The sequence below is a fragment of the Ceratotherium simum genome, chromosome 39 (assembly GCF_057802395.1).
Source record: "Ceratotherium simum simum isolate JZ-2026a chromosome 39, ASM5780239v1, whole genome shotgun sequence".
NCBI lineage: Eukaryota > Metazoa > Chordata > Mammalia > Perissodactyla > Rhinocerotidae > Ceratotherium > Ceratotherium simum.
The window spans coordinates 6,521,143-6,537,422 of NC_141938.1; the positions used below are offsets into that span (position 1 = coordinate 6,521,143).

At 52.4% G+C, this 16,280-nt stretch overlaps 1 protein-coding gene across 2 annotated transcripts in view; it reads left to right on the forward strand.

The window, feature by feature from the left end:
• Positions 1-347: 347 nt before the first annotated feature.
• OLFM2 (olfactomedin 2) overlaps positions 348-16,280 on the forward strand; it is a 59,132-nt gene continuing 43,199 nt past the window's right edge. Inside the window, exon 1 of one of the 2 annotated variants that reach the window (XM_087425492.1) lies at positions 348-487. In XM_087425492.1, the coding sequence (XP_087281618.1) occupies positions 422-487 (66 nt within the window). In that variant the 5' untranslated portion in view covers positions 348-421. Of the gene's footprint in view, positions 488-14,876; positions 15,057-16,280 lie in introns of those variants that run through there. The other variant, XM_087425491.1, reaches the window with a different exon arrangement.

Consider the following 16,280-nt stretch of genomic DNA (forward strand, 5'->3'; position numbering starts at 1 on the left):
TGAGCCTCCTCCCACTCCCATCTTCAACGTGGGAAAGGTGCAGGGGAGGGTGCAATTGACAAACACGCGACAGAACCCCCCCACCTCAGTGACCCGCCCCCATAATGGCCCGGGGGGGCTGCCGGGTCTTGTCCCCAGCTGCCCTCCTCCCCAGTGCCTGCTCCCCACCCTTCCCCACCCCCAGACCCCGCTCGCTCGGCGCCCTAAGACAGCTGGGGGCGGGGCGGGGGGCGGAGCCCGCAACAAAGACCGGGAGCGAGCGAGGGGGCGGGGTGGGCGGAATCCCGGCCCCGGCGCGGCGGGGGAGGCGGCGGCGGAGGGTCGCCCGGGCCGGGCGCGCGGGGTCGCGCGCGGTGGCGGTCCCCGCGCCGAGGCGCCGCTAGGGCGGGCGGGGGACGGGGCGCCGGGCCGGGGGCGCGTCATGTGGCCGCTCGCGGTCCCGCCGCCGCCGCTGCTGCTGCTGCTGAGCTCAGGCCTCGCGGGACAGGTAGGGGCCCGGCGGGCAGGTGCGGGCGCAGGGGCTCCCGGAGGGGCGGGGGGCGCCGAGGCTTCCCGCGGAGACGGGGTGTGGGGCTCCACGCGCCCCCCCAGGGTTGCAAGGGGCGGGGGGCGCAGCGGGGGAGGGGCTGGCACGTCCGCCCGGGCTTGGGGGAGAAGAAGGGGGGGCTTCAAATCCAGCCGCAAGCTGGGATGGTTTGGGGGACAGTCTGACCCCAGCTTCGGGGTTCTCAACTCTTTGATGACCCGGAGCCCACACCCGCCATCTCGCTGGAGCTGAGTGGGGCTGGGGGGGACTTCAGGGGGCCTTGGGGTGTCACTTACCTTCCATTCACCCCCATTATGGCAAGAGGTGCCCGGCTTCTGCAGCCCCCCACTCCTCGCCTGCACCCCCAGTGTGGGGAAGGGGGCGGGACTCACGTGTGAGTGACTGATGGGGACGTGTGTGGGGTGCTGGGTAAACGTGTCTTTGTGTCATGGCTGGGTGTGACTGAGAGTTTGTGTGTGTGTGGCTGTGCGGGTGCATGTCCACCTGGGCGTGACTTGGGGTGTGATCGGGAGAGGTGTCTGTACGTGAGGGAGAGTCTGTGTGTGACGGGGGAGGCTGTGACTGGAGGGTTGGTGTGACAGTGCGAGGCTTGTGAGTTGTGTGTCTGTGTGTGACTGGCGACGTGACAGCCACTGTGTTTATCCTGGCAGTCTTTGGGCAGCCCTAGCTGTGTATAAAAGACTGTGTGTGACAGTGTCCCCATGACTCTGTCCATCTGCCTGTGTGTTGTACAAAATGTGTGACCAGGTGTGTGGCTGTGTAAGAGCTTTGGGGTGACCGTGTGCTGTTGTGTGTCTTTGAGTAAATCACTCTCAAAAGGGGGTGTGAAGGGCGAGGGTTGTGTGTGCAAACCTGTACACCCATGCATCTGTGTGTGTGTGTTGGTGCCTCAAACAGCCATTCACGTTTTCACAGACGCTGGTCTTTTTCTCCATGGTACCCTATCTCTTGGGCAGGCTTGGGGGGGCCTTGCAAAATGTGGGGGTCCATGCTTTCTCCAGCTATTGGGAAACCTCTTTCCCCCTCCATCTTGGGCGTGGGAGCACCCTCAAGTTCTCAGATCTGTAGAAGCTCAGAGAGAAGTTGGAATTGAGAAAAATAAGAGTGATAATAACAGCTAACATTTATTAAGTGCTTATCATGCGCTGGGCGCTGTTTGAAGCTCACAGAATGAGCTAAGGCATTTAATCTTCCCGGTGCCCTGCTAGTGGGTGCCATCACTATTCTCAGTTTACAGATGGAGAAACTGAGGCACAGAAATGTTATGTCACTTGCTCAAGCTCAGACAGCTCGGGAGGGGCAGAGCTAGAATTGAACGGGGCAGTCTGGTTCCTGAGGCCACGTGTTTACCCTCTTGTTAGGTAATCCACTCCATGGGTGTGGACAGTGCCTGTGTAGACGCTAGGAGGGGTTTTTAGATTGAAGCTCACTGGAAAAACAGTTGTGGCATCTTCTCTTTCCTGGTCAAGAGAAGAAAGTAACAGACTCTTGTACCCACCCGAGGAGGGCGTTGTGGGGGACCGAGGTCAGCTCTAATAGAAGTGTTTCTAGGCCACAAGGAGATGTTGCGGGGTCCCTTTCTCCATTCCTCCGTTTCCCCACCCCAGAACCCACGTACTGTCTGGGATGGGAAGTGTGCTCAGCCCCAGCATCAGGCTGCACACAGTAGGTGCTCAATGGACATGTGAACCAGAGAGACGTCAAGAGAGACAGCTGAGAGAGAGAGAGAGACAAGAGACCAAAAGAGGCATACACTTGAGAGAATGCTGGAAAAAATGAACCAGGAGTGAAGTTGAATTTGGTTTCCGAGAAAGATCCTTGGAACCCCCACCTGGGGATTCTCCCCCACCCTGCTGGCCCCTAGGGAATTCTAGATTTCCTGTCCTGTCGCCAAGATTGGCTAAGGGCGCGTGAGGGTGATGTGAGAAGTGCTATTGAGGGGCCGGTCCTACAGACCCCAGGGCGAGATGGGAGTTGCCTGGGGGCGGGGCTAAACTGAGGTCAGTGGAGGCGGGGCTAAACAGCGGGTGGGCGGGGCTAAACAGCGGAGGAGGCGGGGCTAAACTGGAGTAATCATTTGGGGCGGGGCTGGTGGGGTCTTGCCTCGGGCTGCAGCGCCTCCAGGTGGCCTCCACGGGCACTACAGCATAGTAAACTCGTCTCAGCCCTCAGGGTCTGGAGAATGGGTGCTCTGCCCCCTCTCCATCCCCTCCATTGCTTCCCAGAGTCCCCTCCTCGGTCCCTGAGGAGCCCCGGGCTCCACCAGGGGTGCTTTCTCGAAATCATTCATTCATCCGTTCAATCAACAGATACGATTAAGCACTGGGGATACAGCCAGGAAGCAAGTCATCAGATCCCTGCCCTCCTGAGGCTGGCCTTCTGGCAGGGGAGACAGACAAGGACCGAATAAATATATACTACAATGTCAGAAACTAAATAAATGTATAATATAATGCAAGTGGCATGAAGAATAATAAATAGGATAAAGGGGATTAAAGAGTGATGGTGGTGGGGTGGGGGCTATCTTAGCAGGGGTGGTCGGGGATGGGGCCTCTAAGGAGGTGGTATTTGAGGCGACACTTGAAGGAAGTGAGAGAGGGAGCCTTCTGGGTATCCAAGGGAAGAGCATTCAAAACGGAGGCGGGGGGACAGCAAGTGCAAAGGCCCTGAGGTAGGAACGAGCTTGGTGTGTTTGAGGAGCAGCAAAGAGGCTGGTGTGGCTGGAGAGGAGTAAGCAAAGGGGAGGTTGTGGGGAGATGAGTCCAGGGAAGCCAGGCGGGGCCAGACTACGTGGGAACTTGTGGGCTGTGGACAGGAGTTTGGATTGGACCCTGAGAACAGAGGAGTAGCACCTGTCAGAGGAGTCATCCATCCATCCAGGGTCTGTCCCAGATGTTCTGGGTCTGTCCCTGAGTCCCCTGGAGCTGCCAGAGAGCTTGCCAGGTCCAAGCCCCACCATCTTCCCTGTGGGAAAGATGCCCCCTTCCTGACCACTGGGAAGTCCTCCCTAAGATCCAGCTATGTCTTTGGCACTATCTGAGTTTGGAGTCACCTCTTTCCTGGGGTCCCCTCAGAATGGGAGGGGAGAAACAGTTCAGTTTGCATTGCATGCCTCAGGGCCTTTGCACTTGCCATTCCCTCTCCTTGGGACACTGATTTCCCAGGTAGCTACTTGATTCCCTCTCCTTCTGCTTAAATGTCACCTCCTCTAAGAAGCCCACCCTGACCGTGTAAAATAACCCCCCCACTGCCACTCTCTGGGCTCTTACCGTTATTTTTCTCTATAAGTTTTGTCATTACCTTTCCACGATTTGTTAATTCATTTGTAGGTTTTCAACAAATACTGGTTGAATGAATGAATGGATGGATGCATGGATCCCACTCCTCCTCCCACAGTCTCTTTCTTTCTCAAACCATGGGACTCTTATGCCAAGGGAGGGTCGAGGGAACAACTCTCCCTTTGGACCATCCCATACCCACTTCAAGTCAACCACCGCTCCTGGATCTGCGGCATCGGCAAAACCCTTCTTTTTCATCTGTGCTTAAAACTCCACCATTATAGGGCACCGATATTTGGGGTTAAGACGCTGTTCTCCCGGGCTCCTTTAGAAAATGTAAATATCTCAGATGGAGGGAAATAAAAGGCAATCTTGAGGACTCCCTGATAACAGTGAATTGGACGGTTTCTTCCTAGGGAAGAGCGGGGTTGGGCTGGGCCCAAGATGAAGGGGCGAGAGCGACACCTAGTGGTGGCATGAGGTTTGCGCAGAGACTGTGTGTGTCCCTGCGGCTGTGGTGAAGGTGCGCGTCCCCCGATGTCCCTGTGTGTGTCAGGGCCCCGCCAGTTGGGACAGGCAAGTGAGGCACTCGCCTGGGGTGCAAAATTGAAGGGGACGCCAAAAAAACTCAGTCACCAAGATAAATATTATTTTAATGCAATATTTTAAGAAAATCAAAATTAGTGCAAAAAATGTATGTTGAACAAAATATCAAAATTTTAAATAAAGACAGATCCAACTCTGCACTTTCATGACTCACATGACGCATATCACATCCTTCTAACCCTGGCCCTGTAGGAGTGTCCATGGGTGTGTGTGTATGTTTAGGGACCAGGTACTTGTCGTTTGTACCACTTGTACCAAGCTGGGCACAGGGACATGTGTGTGCCATAATCACATCTGTGTGTGTGGACAACGACTCTCTGTCCATATGGGTCAACCACGTGGGCGTGTGTATTCATGCATTCACGTATTCATGCATTCAGGTACAATCACGCGCATTAAACAACATTTTGGTCAATGACAGACTAAATTTTGATGGTGATCCCATAAGATTAGTCCCACAGAGCCTAGGCCTGTAGGAGGCTGTACCATCTAGGTTTGTGTAAGCACACTCTGTGATGTTCGCGCAACGACGAAATGGCCTAACGACGCCTTTCTCAGAAGTTGTCCCCGTCGTTAAGCGACGCATGACTGTATTCATTTAGAAAGCATGCATTGTGAGCCTTCGGTGTTTTGAGCCTTATACCAGACACCAAGGGCTGGGTGTCAGTTTGAGCTCCCAACGGGTGGGATGGAAGATTGAACTTCTCTGTGGTTGAGTCTGGCTGTGCTGGGGAAAAGGAGTTGGGACAGGAACAGGGGACTTTGTTCCCATTTTTCTGGAATTCTTGTCTGAGGACATCGACGTGTCTTCACGCCCAAAGTGGAAGCCCCGCCTGTCCCACAACTTCATCCCTCCAGAGTTCAGCTACAAACCAAGGAGAAACCAGAAAGAACAGAGAGGAGAGAATAGATTCCGTGAAGTCTGTATGCAGAAGCTTATTTGTGTTGCTTCTGGAAGCCTCCGTAGGCTCTCGATGCCTGTTCCTTCTTACATCACACACAGTTCCAACAATCCTGGGCAGCCAGCATCAAAGCCCTGCCTAGCAGATGAGAAGACAGGGAGTCACAGCGTGAGAAGAAAAGAACCAAAAGCAAAGTCAGCTGAAGCCATGGAACGAAATGGCAAACAGCTCCTCACCTTTTAGGTCCTGAGGGAGTCTTGGTTATTCCCAAGAAACATACATGGCCTGCTGTGGAGTGGTTCTCATAGCCAAGTCAGGGGGACAGACGCAGCAGGCACACAATACAATGTGCGGGATGTCAAGAGTCAGGCGGGCTTCCTGGAGGAGGTGGCATTTGAGTTGGGCCTGGAAGGATGAGTGAGTGAAGATTTGAGGGTGGACATTCCATGCAGAGGAAGGTTGTTGGCCAAGCTAGCAAGACCTGACGGCACACGGTGGGTTCTGAAGACGAGAATCAGGTGGAATGGGGCTGGTGTGCACGGGGAGGTGAGAAAGGAAGTGAGCTTGGACAGATAGGTTGTGATCTGACTGTAAGGCCTTTAAAGCTGGGTTAAGGATTTTACAATTTATTGAGCTGGCAATAGGAGGCCACAGAAGGGGTGGTGTGCGTGCATGTTTGTGTTTAAATAGAAGGGTTTTAAAACATTTGTAATTGTGCAAAATACACATAAAATTTACCATCTTAACCATTTTTAAGTGTCCAGTTCAGTCGCATTAAGCACATTCACATTGTTGTGCAACCGTCACCACCATCCACCTCCAGAACTCTTTTCATCTTACAAAACTGAAACTCTGTCCCCATTAAACACTAACTCCCCATCCCGCTCCCCCAGCCCCTGGCCCCCACTATTCTGCTTTCTGTCCCTGTGAATGTGACTCCTCTAGGGACCTCCTGTAAGTGGAATCATATGGTGTCTGTCCTTTTGTGATTGACTTAGTTCACTTAGCATAATGTCCTCAAGGTTCAACCATGTTATAGCCTGTGTCAGAATTTCCTTCCTTTCTAGGGCTGAATAATATTCCATTGTCTGGATGGCCAGGTCTTGTTGGTCCATTCATCCATCAATAGACACTTAGGTTGCTTCCACCTCTTGGCAATTGTGAATAATGCTGCTGTGAACATGGGTGTGCAAATATATCTTCAAGACCCTGCTTTCAACTCTTTTGAATATATACCCAGAAGTGGAACTGCTGGACCATATGGTAATAATGTGTTTAATTTTTTGAGGACCCGCCATACTGTTTTCCTCAGCGGCTGCACCATTTTACGTTCCTGCCAGCAGTGCACAAGGGTTCCAATTTCTCCACATCCTCGCTAACACTTGTTATTACCTGACTTTTTGATTCTGGACCATCCTAATGGGTGTGAGGTAATCTCTCACTGTGGCTTTGATTTGCGTTTCATTAGGAGTTAGTGATGTTGAGCATCTTTTCATGTATTTCTTGGCCATTTGTATATCTTCTTTGGAGAAATGTCTAGTCAAGTCCTTTGTCCACTTTTTAATTGTTTTTTTTGTTGTTGTTATTTAAATGGAAGGTTTTCAAGGCAGGAATGAGACATGGTTGGATGTGTGTGAGGCTATAACATGGAAGACAGCTTGGAGTGAGGAACGGAGGGTAAAGGTGTGAAGACAGAATTATTTCAGGAGCTGACAAATCCTGAGGCAAATTGGTGGCAGCCAGAGGCATAGCTAGACTAACATTTTGGGGGGCATGGGGAGTGTACCTCTCATTGTCTGCTGTCCAAGGTCCTCAACCAGACCTACTGTCTCCTTCCCAACCTCCTCCTGGAATTCTGAACCAGGTGGGAAAGCAGAGATGATGGGAGAGAGATGGCACTGAGAGATTTTGAGGGAGACATGTTTTAACACCATTTCCAAAAACTTGCTGTAACCCAGCAAAAAACTAAAAGCAGACACAGGCTAAAAGGCTAACACCATCTGTGCTCTGAGGGATGCAAAGCTGTGTATGTGTGGACACGGATTCATGCCTTTCTCACGTGTGAATGAAATACCATGGGGGCCCAGGCGGCCCAGTTGACAGAGGCCACTTGGCTTATTGCAAAAGAATCTTCGTTTTGCTTGGTTTGTGTTTCCTATTGGAAAGTTTTGTCATTTTTACCAGCTGCACCTTAAACAGAGATGGAACTTAATGTTTTATCGTTGATACCTTAATTCATATTTTTAAGTAAACTTTCTTCTCGGTGTAAAACCTATCTACAGAGAAGTAAACAAGTCATAAAAGTGCAGCTTGATAAATTGTCTTGAAGTGACACAGTGTTACCAGCACCAGATCAAGAAACAGAACTTCGCAAAAATCCAGAAGCCCCCTTATATTCCTCCCAGATGCCACCCACCCCCACGAATAACCACTAAGTTGTCTCTCACCATGCACTGGCCTGCGTTTAAACTTAATGAAGTCATTAAGTGTGTAGTTTTTGGTGCCCTACTTCTTTTGCTCAACATAATGTTTGTAAGATTCCTTCTTATTATTGTTTTGTGATAGGTTGCTTGTTTTCATTGCTTTTTGGTGTTCCATTGTGTGAATATACCATGATATACCCATTCTACTGTTTCTGGGCACTTGGCTTGGTCATGGTTGTGGCTGACACAAACAGTGCTGATATAAGCACCCTGACACATGTCTTTAGTGAATGCTTGTTCGCATTTCTGTTGGGTATATACATACAGTTAGATTCTCTTTATTCGCGGTAGTTATGTTTTATAGAGACCCTGTGAACACTGAATTAGCGAATATTGAGTCACTGCATTGAACCATTGTAACGTTAGATTCTTGCAAGCCTCTGGTAAGAATGTCAACCAAACAATATGCAACCTTGTTTTATGTGTGTTTCTCTTTAAAGACACCTTATTTAATATATATTGTTGATTTATTAGCATTGAAGTCACAGCCAAAGTCACTAAAACTCATGCCTGAATGAATCTTATCAATGAGATGTATTTCCTCTGGAAGACACATCACAGCCTTCCTGCGCTTAGAAACACTACACAGCACTTCAACACTGTGTGTGTGGGCCACTTAAAGTAGCATAATCACCAATAAAACGCAGAAAAATTGAAAAATTTGGCATTAAATAGACTATAAAAAAGACACTTCATAGTTACGAGAGTGGAAACAAGAAGGCACAGCATGGCCGTGTTGGACCTCACTGGGAACCTGCACGTGGTGGCTCAATTTCTGTCCACTCTCTGCAAGTCCACCAATGACCACAAAAGCCCCCGAGTATTGATTTGGGGGTTACAAATAAATTGTACCGAGGAGGCAAGTTTGCCAATATAGCTTCTGCGAATGATGAGACTCAACTGTGTATACTTAGGAGTAGAATTGCTGGGTCGTACGGGAGGTAATATGAAAAGCTCATATATTGAGCTTTACTGCTGAACAGCCTTCCAAAGTTCCAAAGATTGTTCAATTTACCAATTTAATCTTCCACCGGTAGTGTCTGAATGTACTGGTTGCTCCACATCGTCACCAGCACTGGGTGTTGTCTTTCCTTTTCATTTTAGACATTCCGATGGGTGTGTAGTGGTATCACCTTATGGATTTAACTTACATTTCCTGATGACTAATAACGTTAAATACCTTTTCACATGTTTATTGGCCACTTGGGTATTCCCTTTTGTGAAATGCCTGCTCCAGTCTTTTGCCCATTTCTCTGTTAGGCTGTGTATCTTTTTCTTATTGATTCATAGAAATATGTGTGTGTATATCCAGATTTTACATCTATATTTATCTATACATATTTGATAGAAATATAAAATCAGGATGGGATATGAGGTTTTTTTTGTTTTTGTTTTCTTGCTGAGGGAGATTAGCCCTGAAATAACATCTGTGACAATCTTCCTCTATTTTGTGTGTGGGTCGCTGCCACAGCATGGCTGATGAGTGCTGTAGGTCTGTGCTTGGGATCTGAACTCGTGAACCTGGGCTGCCAAAGCAGAATGCATTGAACTTAACCATTACGCCATGGGGCTGGCCCCAGGATATGAGTTTTTTGTTGGGTATAAGGATTGCAAATGTCTTCTCCTACTCTGTGTCTTTTCATTCACTTAATGGTGTCTTTTGATCGATAGAATTTCTTAATTTTAATGTAGTCCAAATAATTTTTTCCTTCCAGATTAGTGCTTGTTAGTGTCCTGTTTTAGGAATCTTTGCCTACCCCAGAGTAATGAAGACATTCTTCTCTATTTTCTTCTAAAATCTTTATTACCTTTCACCTTGAGATGTACAATCCAACTGGAATTGATTTTTATATATGATGTGAGGTAGGGATCAGCATTAATTCTTTCCCCTATGAACAGGTCCTGTTGACCCAGCACCATGCAGACTCTGGAGTCCAACTGTCTGGGATAGAATCCCAGGGGCCTTTGGGAAGGTTTCTTAGCATTTCTGTGCCTCTGTTTCCTCATTTTTTAAATGGGAATTGTAATCCTATCTACTTCATAGCGCTATTCCGAGGATTAAATGAATTATTACATGTACATCACAGCCAATGGTGCCTAGCGCATGATACATACTCAATAAACCTTAGCAATTATTGTTATTGTTTCTGATAGTTACGAGTTTTTTTCCTTCTGGGAATTTTCAGGGAAAAACATTTCTTTTAGTGGCTCCTTGTCTTAGTGCATTCAGGCTGCTATAACAGAATACCATAGATTGGGTGGCTTATAAACAACGGAAATTTATTGCTCTCAGTTCTGGAGGCTGGGAAGTCCAAGATCAAGGTGCCAGCAGATTCAGTGTCAGCTTCCTGGTTCATAGATGGCGTCTTCTCGCTGTGTCCTCACATGGTGGAGGAGGCAAGGGAGCTATCTGGGGTCTCTTATAAGGGCACTAATCCCATTCATGAGGGCTCCACCCTCATGACCTAATCACCTCCCAAAGGCCCTGCCTCCTCACACCATCACCTTGGGGGCTAGGGCTTTGACATACAAATTTTGGAGGGACACAAACCTTCAATCTATGGCACTCCTCAGCAGGATGCTTAGAATGATGATGGTGATGGGGAGGAGGGGACACTTTCTGGATATATTTCTGCATCAAGATCAGCCAGCATTGGTGCCGGTTTGGATGGAGGTGTAGGGAAGGAACAGGAGGGGCAAAGAGGCACAATCTGTAGTTTTCAACTGTGGGTACATCTGGGCCAGGACCAGGCTGAGGGAAGCAAGGAAGCTAAGGTGCAAAATTTAAGGAAGAACTCATTCTCATGTCAGTGCAAGCACAGGGCATCCCGGGGGAAGGGCTTGCACAGAAAGTTTAAGAATGCTCCCCCCTTTAACAGTTTTACTGAGGTATAATTTACATACCATCATATCCGTTGTTTAAATGTGCAATTCAATGGCGTTTAGTAAATTTACAGAGTTGTGCAAACATCACCCCAATCAATTTTAGGACATTTCCATCACCCCCAAAAGGTCCCTTGTGCCCATTTGCAATCCATCCCCGCTCCCACCCCCCGTTCCAGGCAATCACTAATCTACTTTCTGTCTATAGATTTGCCTTTTCTGGACATTTCGTGTAAATGGAATCATACAAAACGTGGCCTTTTGTGTCTGGCTTCTTTCACTTAGTGATGTATTTTTGAGGTTCGTGCATGTTGTAGCATATGTCAGTAGATCATTCCTTTTTATTGTTGAATGACATTATGTTGTATGGATGTACCACAGTTTTTTTATCCATTCACCAGTTGATGGGCATTTGGATGGTTTCGTTCATTGTGAAAAACGCTGCTGTGAATGTTCATGTACAAGTCTTTCCGTGGACATAAGCTTTTATTTCTCTTGGGTAGATGGAATTGTTGGGTCTTATGGTAAGTGTCTGTCTAACTTTTTAAGAAACTGTTCAATTGTTTCTCCAAGTGGTTGCAACGTTCTATAGTCCCACTAGCCGTGGATTCTGGTTTCTCCACATCATCGCCAGTACTTGGTACTGCCGTATTTCTGACTGAGGTTGTGCTGGTGGATATCATACGCTATTAGTCTTGTGAAATACACAGGTGGAGATGCCCAAGAAGCAGAAGGGCATAGGGGAATGAGCTCCAGGTGGAATCTGGGCTGTAGAAATACCTTTGGACGTCTCAGCTGTAGATTCATTTAGTCAGTCAATCGACAAAAATTTCTTGAGCACCTACTGTGTGCCAAGCACTCTTCTAAGCCCTGGGGATGCAGCTGCGAAAAATGGAGGGGACAGATCATCAATAAACAAAAGTACAACATAATGTCACACAGTGATAAATGCTGTTCAAAAAAATAGAGCAGGGGCTGGCCCGGTGGCATGGTGGTTAAGTTCGCGTGCTCCGCTTCAGCAGCCCGGCGTTTGCGGGTTTGGATCCCGGGCGCAGACCTACGCACTGCTCATCAATCCATGCTGTGGTGGCGTCCCACGTACAAAATAGAGGAAGACTGACACAGATGTTGGCTCAGGGACAATCTTCCTCAAGCAAAAAGAGAAAGTTTGGCAACAAATGTTAGCTCAGGGCCAATCTTCCTCACCAAAAAAAAAAAAAAGAGCAGAGTAAGGGTCAGAGAGTGGTGGGGGCTGCCATTGTAGATGAGGTGGGCAGGGAATGTCTTTCAGATCTGACAGGAAACAAACCACCCCAGGTGTTTCAAATAGAGGGAATTTAATCCAGGGAATTGAGGAAGGGGCTCTTGTGTGGGAGCAGGGACGATGGAGGTGGTGTAGCCATGCAGAACACACCCCCACCCCAAGCAGAAAGAGAGAGGAGAAATACCCTGGTCTCTCCCCTCCTCTTCATCCTCCAATCTCCCTCCAGTGCCTCCCATTGGATGAGCGTAATAGGAAGCCAGTGTGCAAGGGAACCTGGGAAGTGTAGTTTCCTGGAGAAGGGCAGGGCATGGCTCTGACCTGCACCATGCTAGAGCAGCGATGTAAATGAAGTAAAGGAACAAACCATATGTATATCTGTAGTGATAGTGTTCTGGGTAGAGGGGACAGCAAGTACAAAGATCCTGAGGTGGGAGTGTGCCAGGTGGAACGAAAACCCTGGGAGTGGGTATGATGGTCCAGGCACAGTGTACAGAATGAGAGGGGCTGGGACTTAGGACAAAGACTTGGGAGATATAGTCATTTAGGAAGAAGGCAGGAGACAGTGATGGTGCAGCCAGAGAGCTGGGGCCAGAACTAGGAAATGATAAAGTGTCTGAAATCAAGAGATAAGGGACTTTCAAGAAGAAGGGAATGATCCACAAAGACTAACCTTAGAGAGTGACTGTATGAGGGCTCGTGGGCGGCTGTGGGACTGGCAGATTGGAAGGTCACCGGCCCCTTTGGTGAGGGGAGTTTTGGAAGTACGGAGGAGGCAGGAGGTGAGGAAGGAGAGGCAGCAAGTGCAGATAGGAGACTAGACCACATCTCAGAGAAGCTTGGCCGTAAGGAGCTGGGGCCGTTTCTTACAGCATCAGTGGTGAGAGAGTATTATTGGGTTCCAAATTCTCTAAGCTGGGAGGCCTTGGAGCCCAGTGGTTTTGGGGTCTGAAATCAGACAGACCTAGGTTCAAATTCTGGGCCCCCATTTACACCCACTGGGTCACCTTGAGCTGGTCCCCTCTCCTCTCTGAGCCCAGTTTCTCCTCTTGTAAATAGGGAAGTCGCCTACTTCTTATGGGAGGTTGCAGCAGGTACTCAGCAAGCTCATTTGTAAAGTGTTCAGCACTCATAAATGCAAGCTGTAGTACAAGTAGACAGGGACGCATCTCATTTTTTTAAGCTCATTATCAGTTGCAAATAATAAGAATGGCAGCTACTATTTATGAAACACCATGTCCCAGACACCCTGCAAAGTACTTTACAAGCACCATCTCCCCCCACCCTCTCCCAGCTCACTTCTCCAATCATACTGGCCTCCTTCCGCTTCCTTAAACACTTATGCTCCTGCCCCAGGACCTTTGCACTTGCTGTCCTGTTGCCTGGAACTCTTCCCTCAGATATCCAAATGGCTCCTTCCTTCACCTTCTGGTTTCTGCTCAAATGTCACTTCCCCAACAACTACCCTGTTTAAAGTTTACTCCACCCCTTAGTCTGTAGTCCCCTTCCTCCTGGTAATGTATTTTCACTTTTTTTTTTTTTTCCTATTGTCTGTCTCGCCCCACTGCAAGTCCACAAAGCCTGGCATTTTTGTCTGTTGTTCACAGTGCCTGGGACACAGTAGATGCTCAATAAATCTTTCCCTTGATTCTTAGGACACCCAAGCCCTTTACACGTATTAGGTCCACTTTGCAGATGGGGAAACTGAGGCAGAGAGCAGTCATGGCGGGAACGCCCACACACGGGCAGAACCTGCCTCTGGGTCTTGTTAAGCTCAGAAAAAGGACGGTTCAAGACCCCCGCCCCCCTGCTCGGCGCTTCTCCCGAGGCCAGCCCTCCGGCGAGCGGCCACGGCCGGGGAAGGCCTGAGTCATCGCCGCCTCCAGACGGCGGCGGCCGCGGGCTGAGGGCGCCGGCGGCGGCGCGAGGTGATGCGGGGACGCCAGGAGGGGGCGTGAGTGCGGGGAAAACGGAGGAAAGTAAACGCGCCGCCCCCGCCGCCGGCTGGTGCGTGGGCGGAGGTGGGAGGTGGGCGCGGGGGGCACTGCACTCCCGTCCCCCGCAGGGCCGGGCTGGGAGGAAGGTCCCAAGTGCCCGCTCCCCGCCCCTCCCCAAGTTCAAGCTGTGAGCGCAGACCCGCCTGGGACTGTCGGCCGGTCACCACGCGCCCCCTGGGGACCTGGGGCCTCCTCCCGCCGCCGGAGTGACCCCCGTGCCCGCACCTGCGTCCCGGGCATCGCGGCTCCTCTGCGCTTCCCTCGCGCCGACGCGCCCGGGGGGTCCCCCGAGTGGCCCTGCTGCGGGGGAGCCCCTTCCCCCTCCGCGCGGGAGACCCCCGGCTGCCCGATGCAGGGGAGCGCACCCGAGTCTCGCCCCCACGCCCCCCACCCCTGCTGCCCCGGCCTGAGAGCCGGGGCCGCTGTGCTAACAGTAGGTGGGTGGGGACAGTAGGTGGGTGGGGACGGGCGACTCCGGCCCCCGCGCGCTGTGGGTGGCCGGTGGGGGGGCTGTAAACGCGGGGCCGAGCGCCCGGGTTCTCGGGGGGCTGCGCGCGGAGGGGGGCCCGGGGATGCCTGGGGGGTGGGGGCGGGAACACCGCGGGGGCGGGGCGGGGCGCGCCGCGGCGGGGCCCCCACCCGGCAGGGGGCGTTCCCGGGCGGGGGGGCGGGCGGGGTGGGGTCAGCCGGGCGCCCCGCGGGGCCGGGCCGGAGCCGTGACGTCACGGCGGCTGGAAGTGCCCGGCGCGGAGGCGCGGAGGCGCGGGGGGCCGAGCCGGCGCCTTATAAGCCGAGCCCGCCCGGCGCGCCGAGCGCAGCCCGCGTCCCCGAGCCCCCGGCCGGCCCGCCCCGCCCGCTCGCGCTCGCGCCCCCGGGGCGGCTGGGCGGCGAGGGTCGGAGCGCCAGGCGGCGGGCCGGACCAGGAGGCGCGGCGGGCGGCCGCGGGGCATGAGGCGGGGGCGCGATGTCGGTGCCGCTGCTCAAGATCGGGGCCGTGCTGAGCACCATGGCCATGGTCACCAACTGGATGTCGCAGACGCTGCCCTCGCTCGTGGGGCTCAACGGCACCGTGTCCCGCGCCGGCGCCTCCGAGAAAATCGTGAGTGGCCGCCGCGCGGGGGGCGCTCCCGGGGGGCGTGGTGCCCGCGCCGCCGCCGCAGCCCCGGGGCCCGGCCCCGGCTCCCCGCGCGCCCCGCCGGGGGGCGCCCTCCCGGAGCCCCCGCCGAGCGTTGTGTTACGTCGTTACTGTTGTTGTTGTTACGGGCGAGCGCTGCCCGAGCGGCAACGGCGTCCGCGGCTCCGCGCCCCGGGCGGAGGCGGCGCGGCTGCGGACCCAGCGGGTCCGCGCGCAGTGGGGCGGACGGGAGCGGAGGTGCGGGGCCGGGAGGGACCCTGCCTCTGAACCGGGGGTCTCGAGGTCTCCCGGCGTCTTCACCTGCAGGATCTCTGCCTGCGTGTGTCTCGTGCCTCTCTCCCTCCCTCTGTCTCTCTCTCTCGTCTGTTGGCGCTGGTTTGCTTCTCTGTTTCTGTCTCTCCCTGTCTGTCTCTCTGTTGCGCTGTCTCTGACTTTGTGTCTCGTTTTGTCTGTTTCTCTTTTTCTCTCCCCTGCACACCCCCCCCAACCCCGAACATCTGCCTCCTCATTACCTGCCTCGCCATGTGCTGCGTATTTATTCCCATAACTCGCCCTCCCGAGGAGGCAGACGGGTCTCAGACAGGGGCTGGGGCTGGGGCTGCCCCCAGAAGCTCCGGGATTGCCGCCGCCGTCCTATCTTCCTCTGTCACCTTCCAGCTTCCCTCACCACAGAGCTGGCGGCGGGCAGGGGGACTCAGTGGGGTTAATAATGGTGGTCCTGGTGTCCCGGGAAGAGGCGAGGAGGCATCCTCCACTGCAAACTTCCCTCAGCCTCCTCCAGATATGCCCCCCCACCCCTTCCCTTCCTCAGTCTGTTTGTGGGACTCCTCCCAATGTGTGGAACTAGAATGCGTGGGGCTCCCTCTCCTGCTCAATATCTCCCCAACTTCGCCAGCTCCCCTGTTTAGCTTCCAGCGGCCACCACACTGCCTTTTTCTCTCCCCTCACTGAAAAGAAAGAGGTCTTTGCTCCCAAGGCTTACAGGCAAGTGGAGACGGGGTGCCGTGCGCTGTGCCCAGACTTTGTCCAGCCCCGGGAGGGAGATGGCCTTGGACTTGGCACAGGTGAGGGCTTTCAGTCCAAATTCCCAGACTTGAAGCCAATATGTGAAATGGTGTCTTTCTGTGCGTCTCTCACCTCGAGTGATTTTATTTGCGTTATGTCCTGGTGGGTCTATCCATGCGTGAG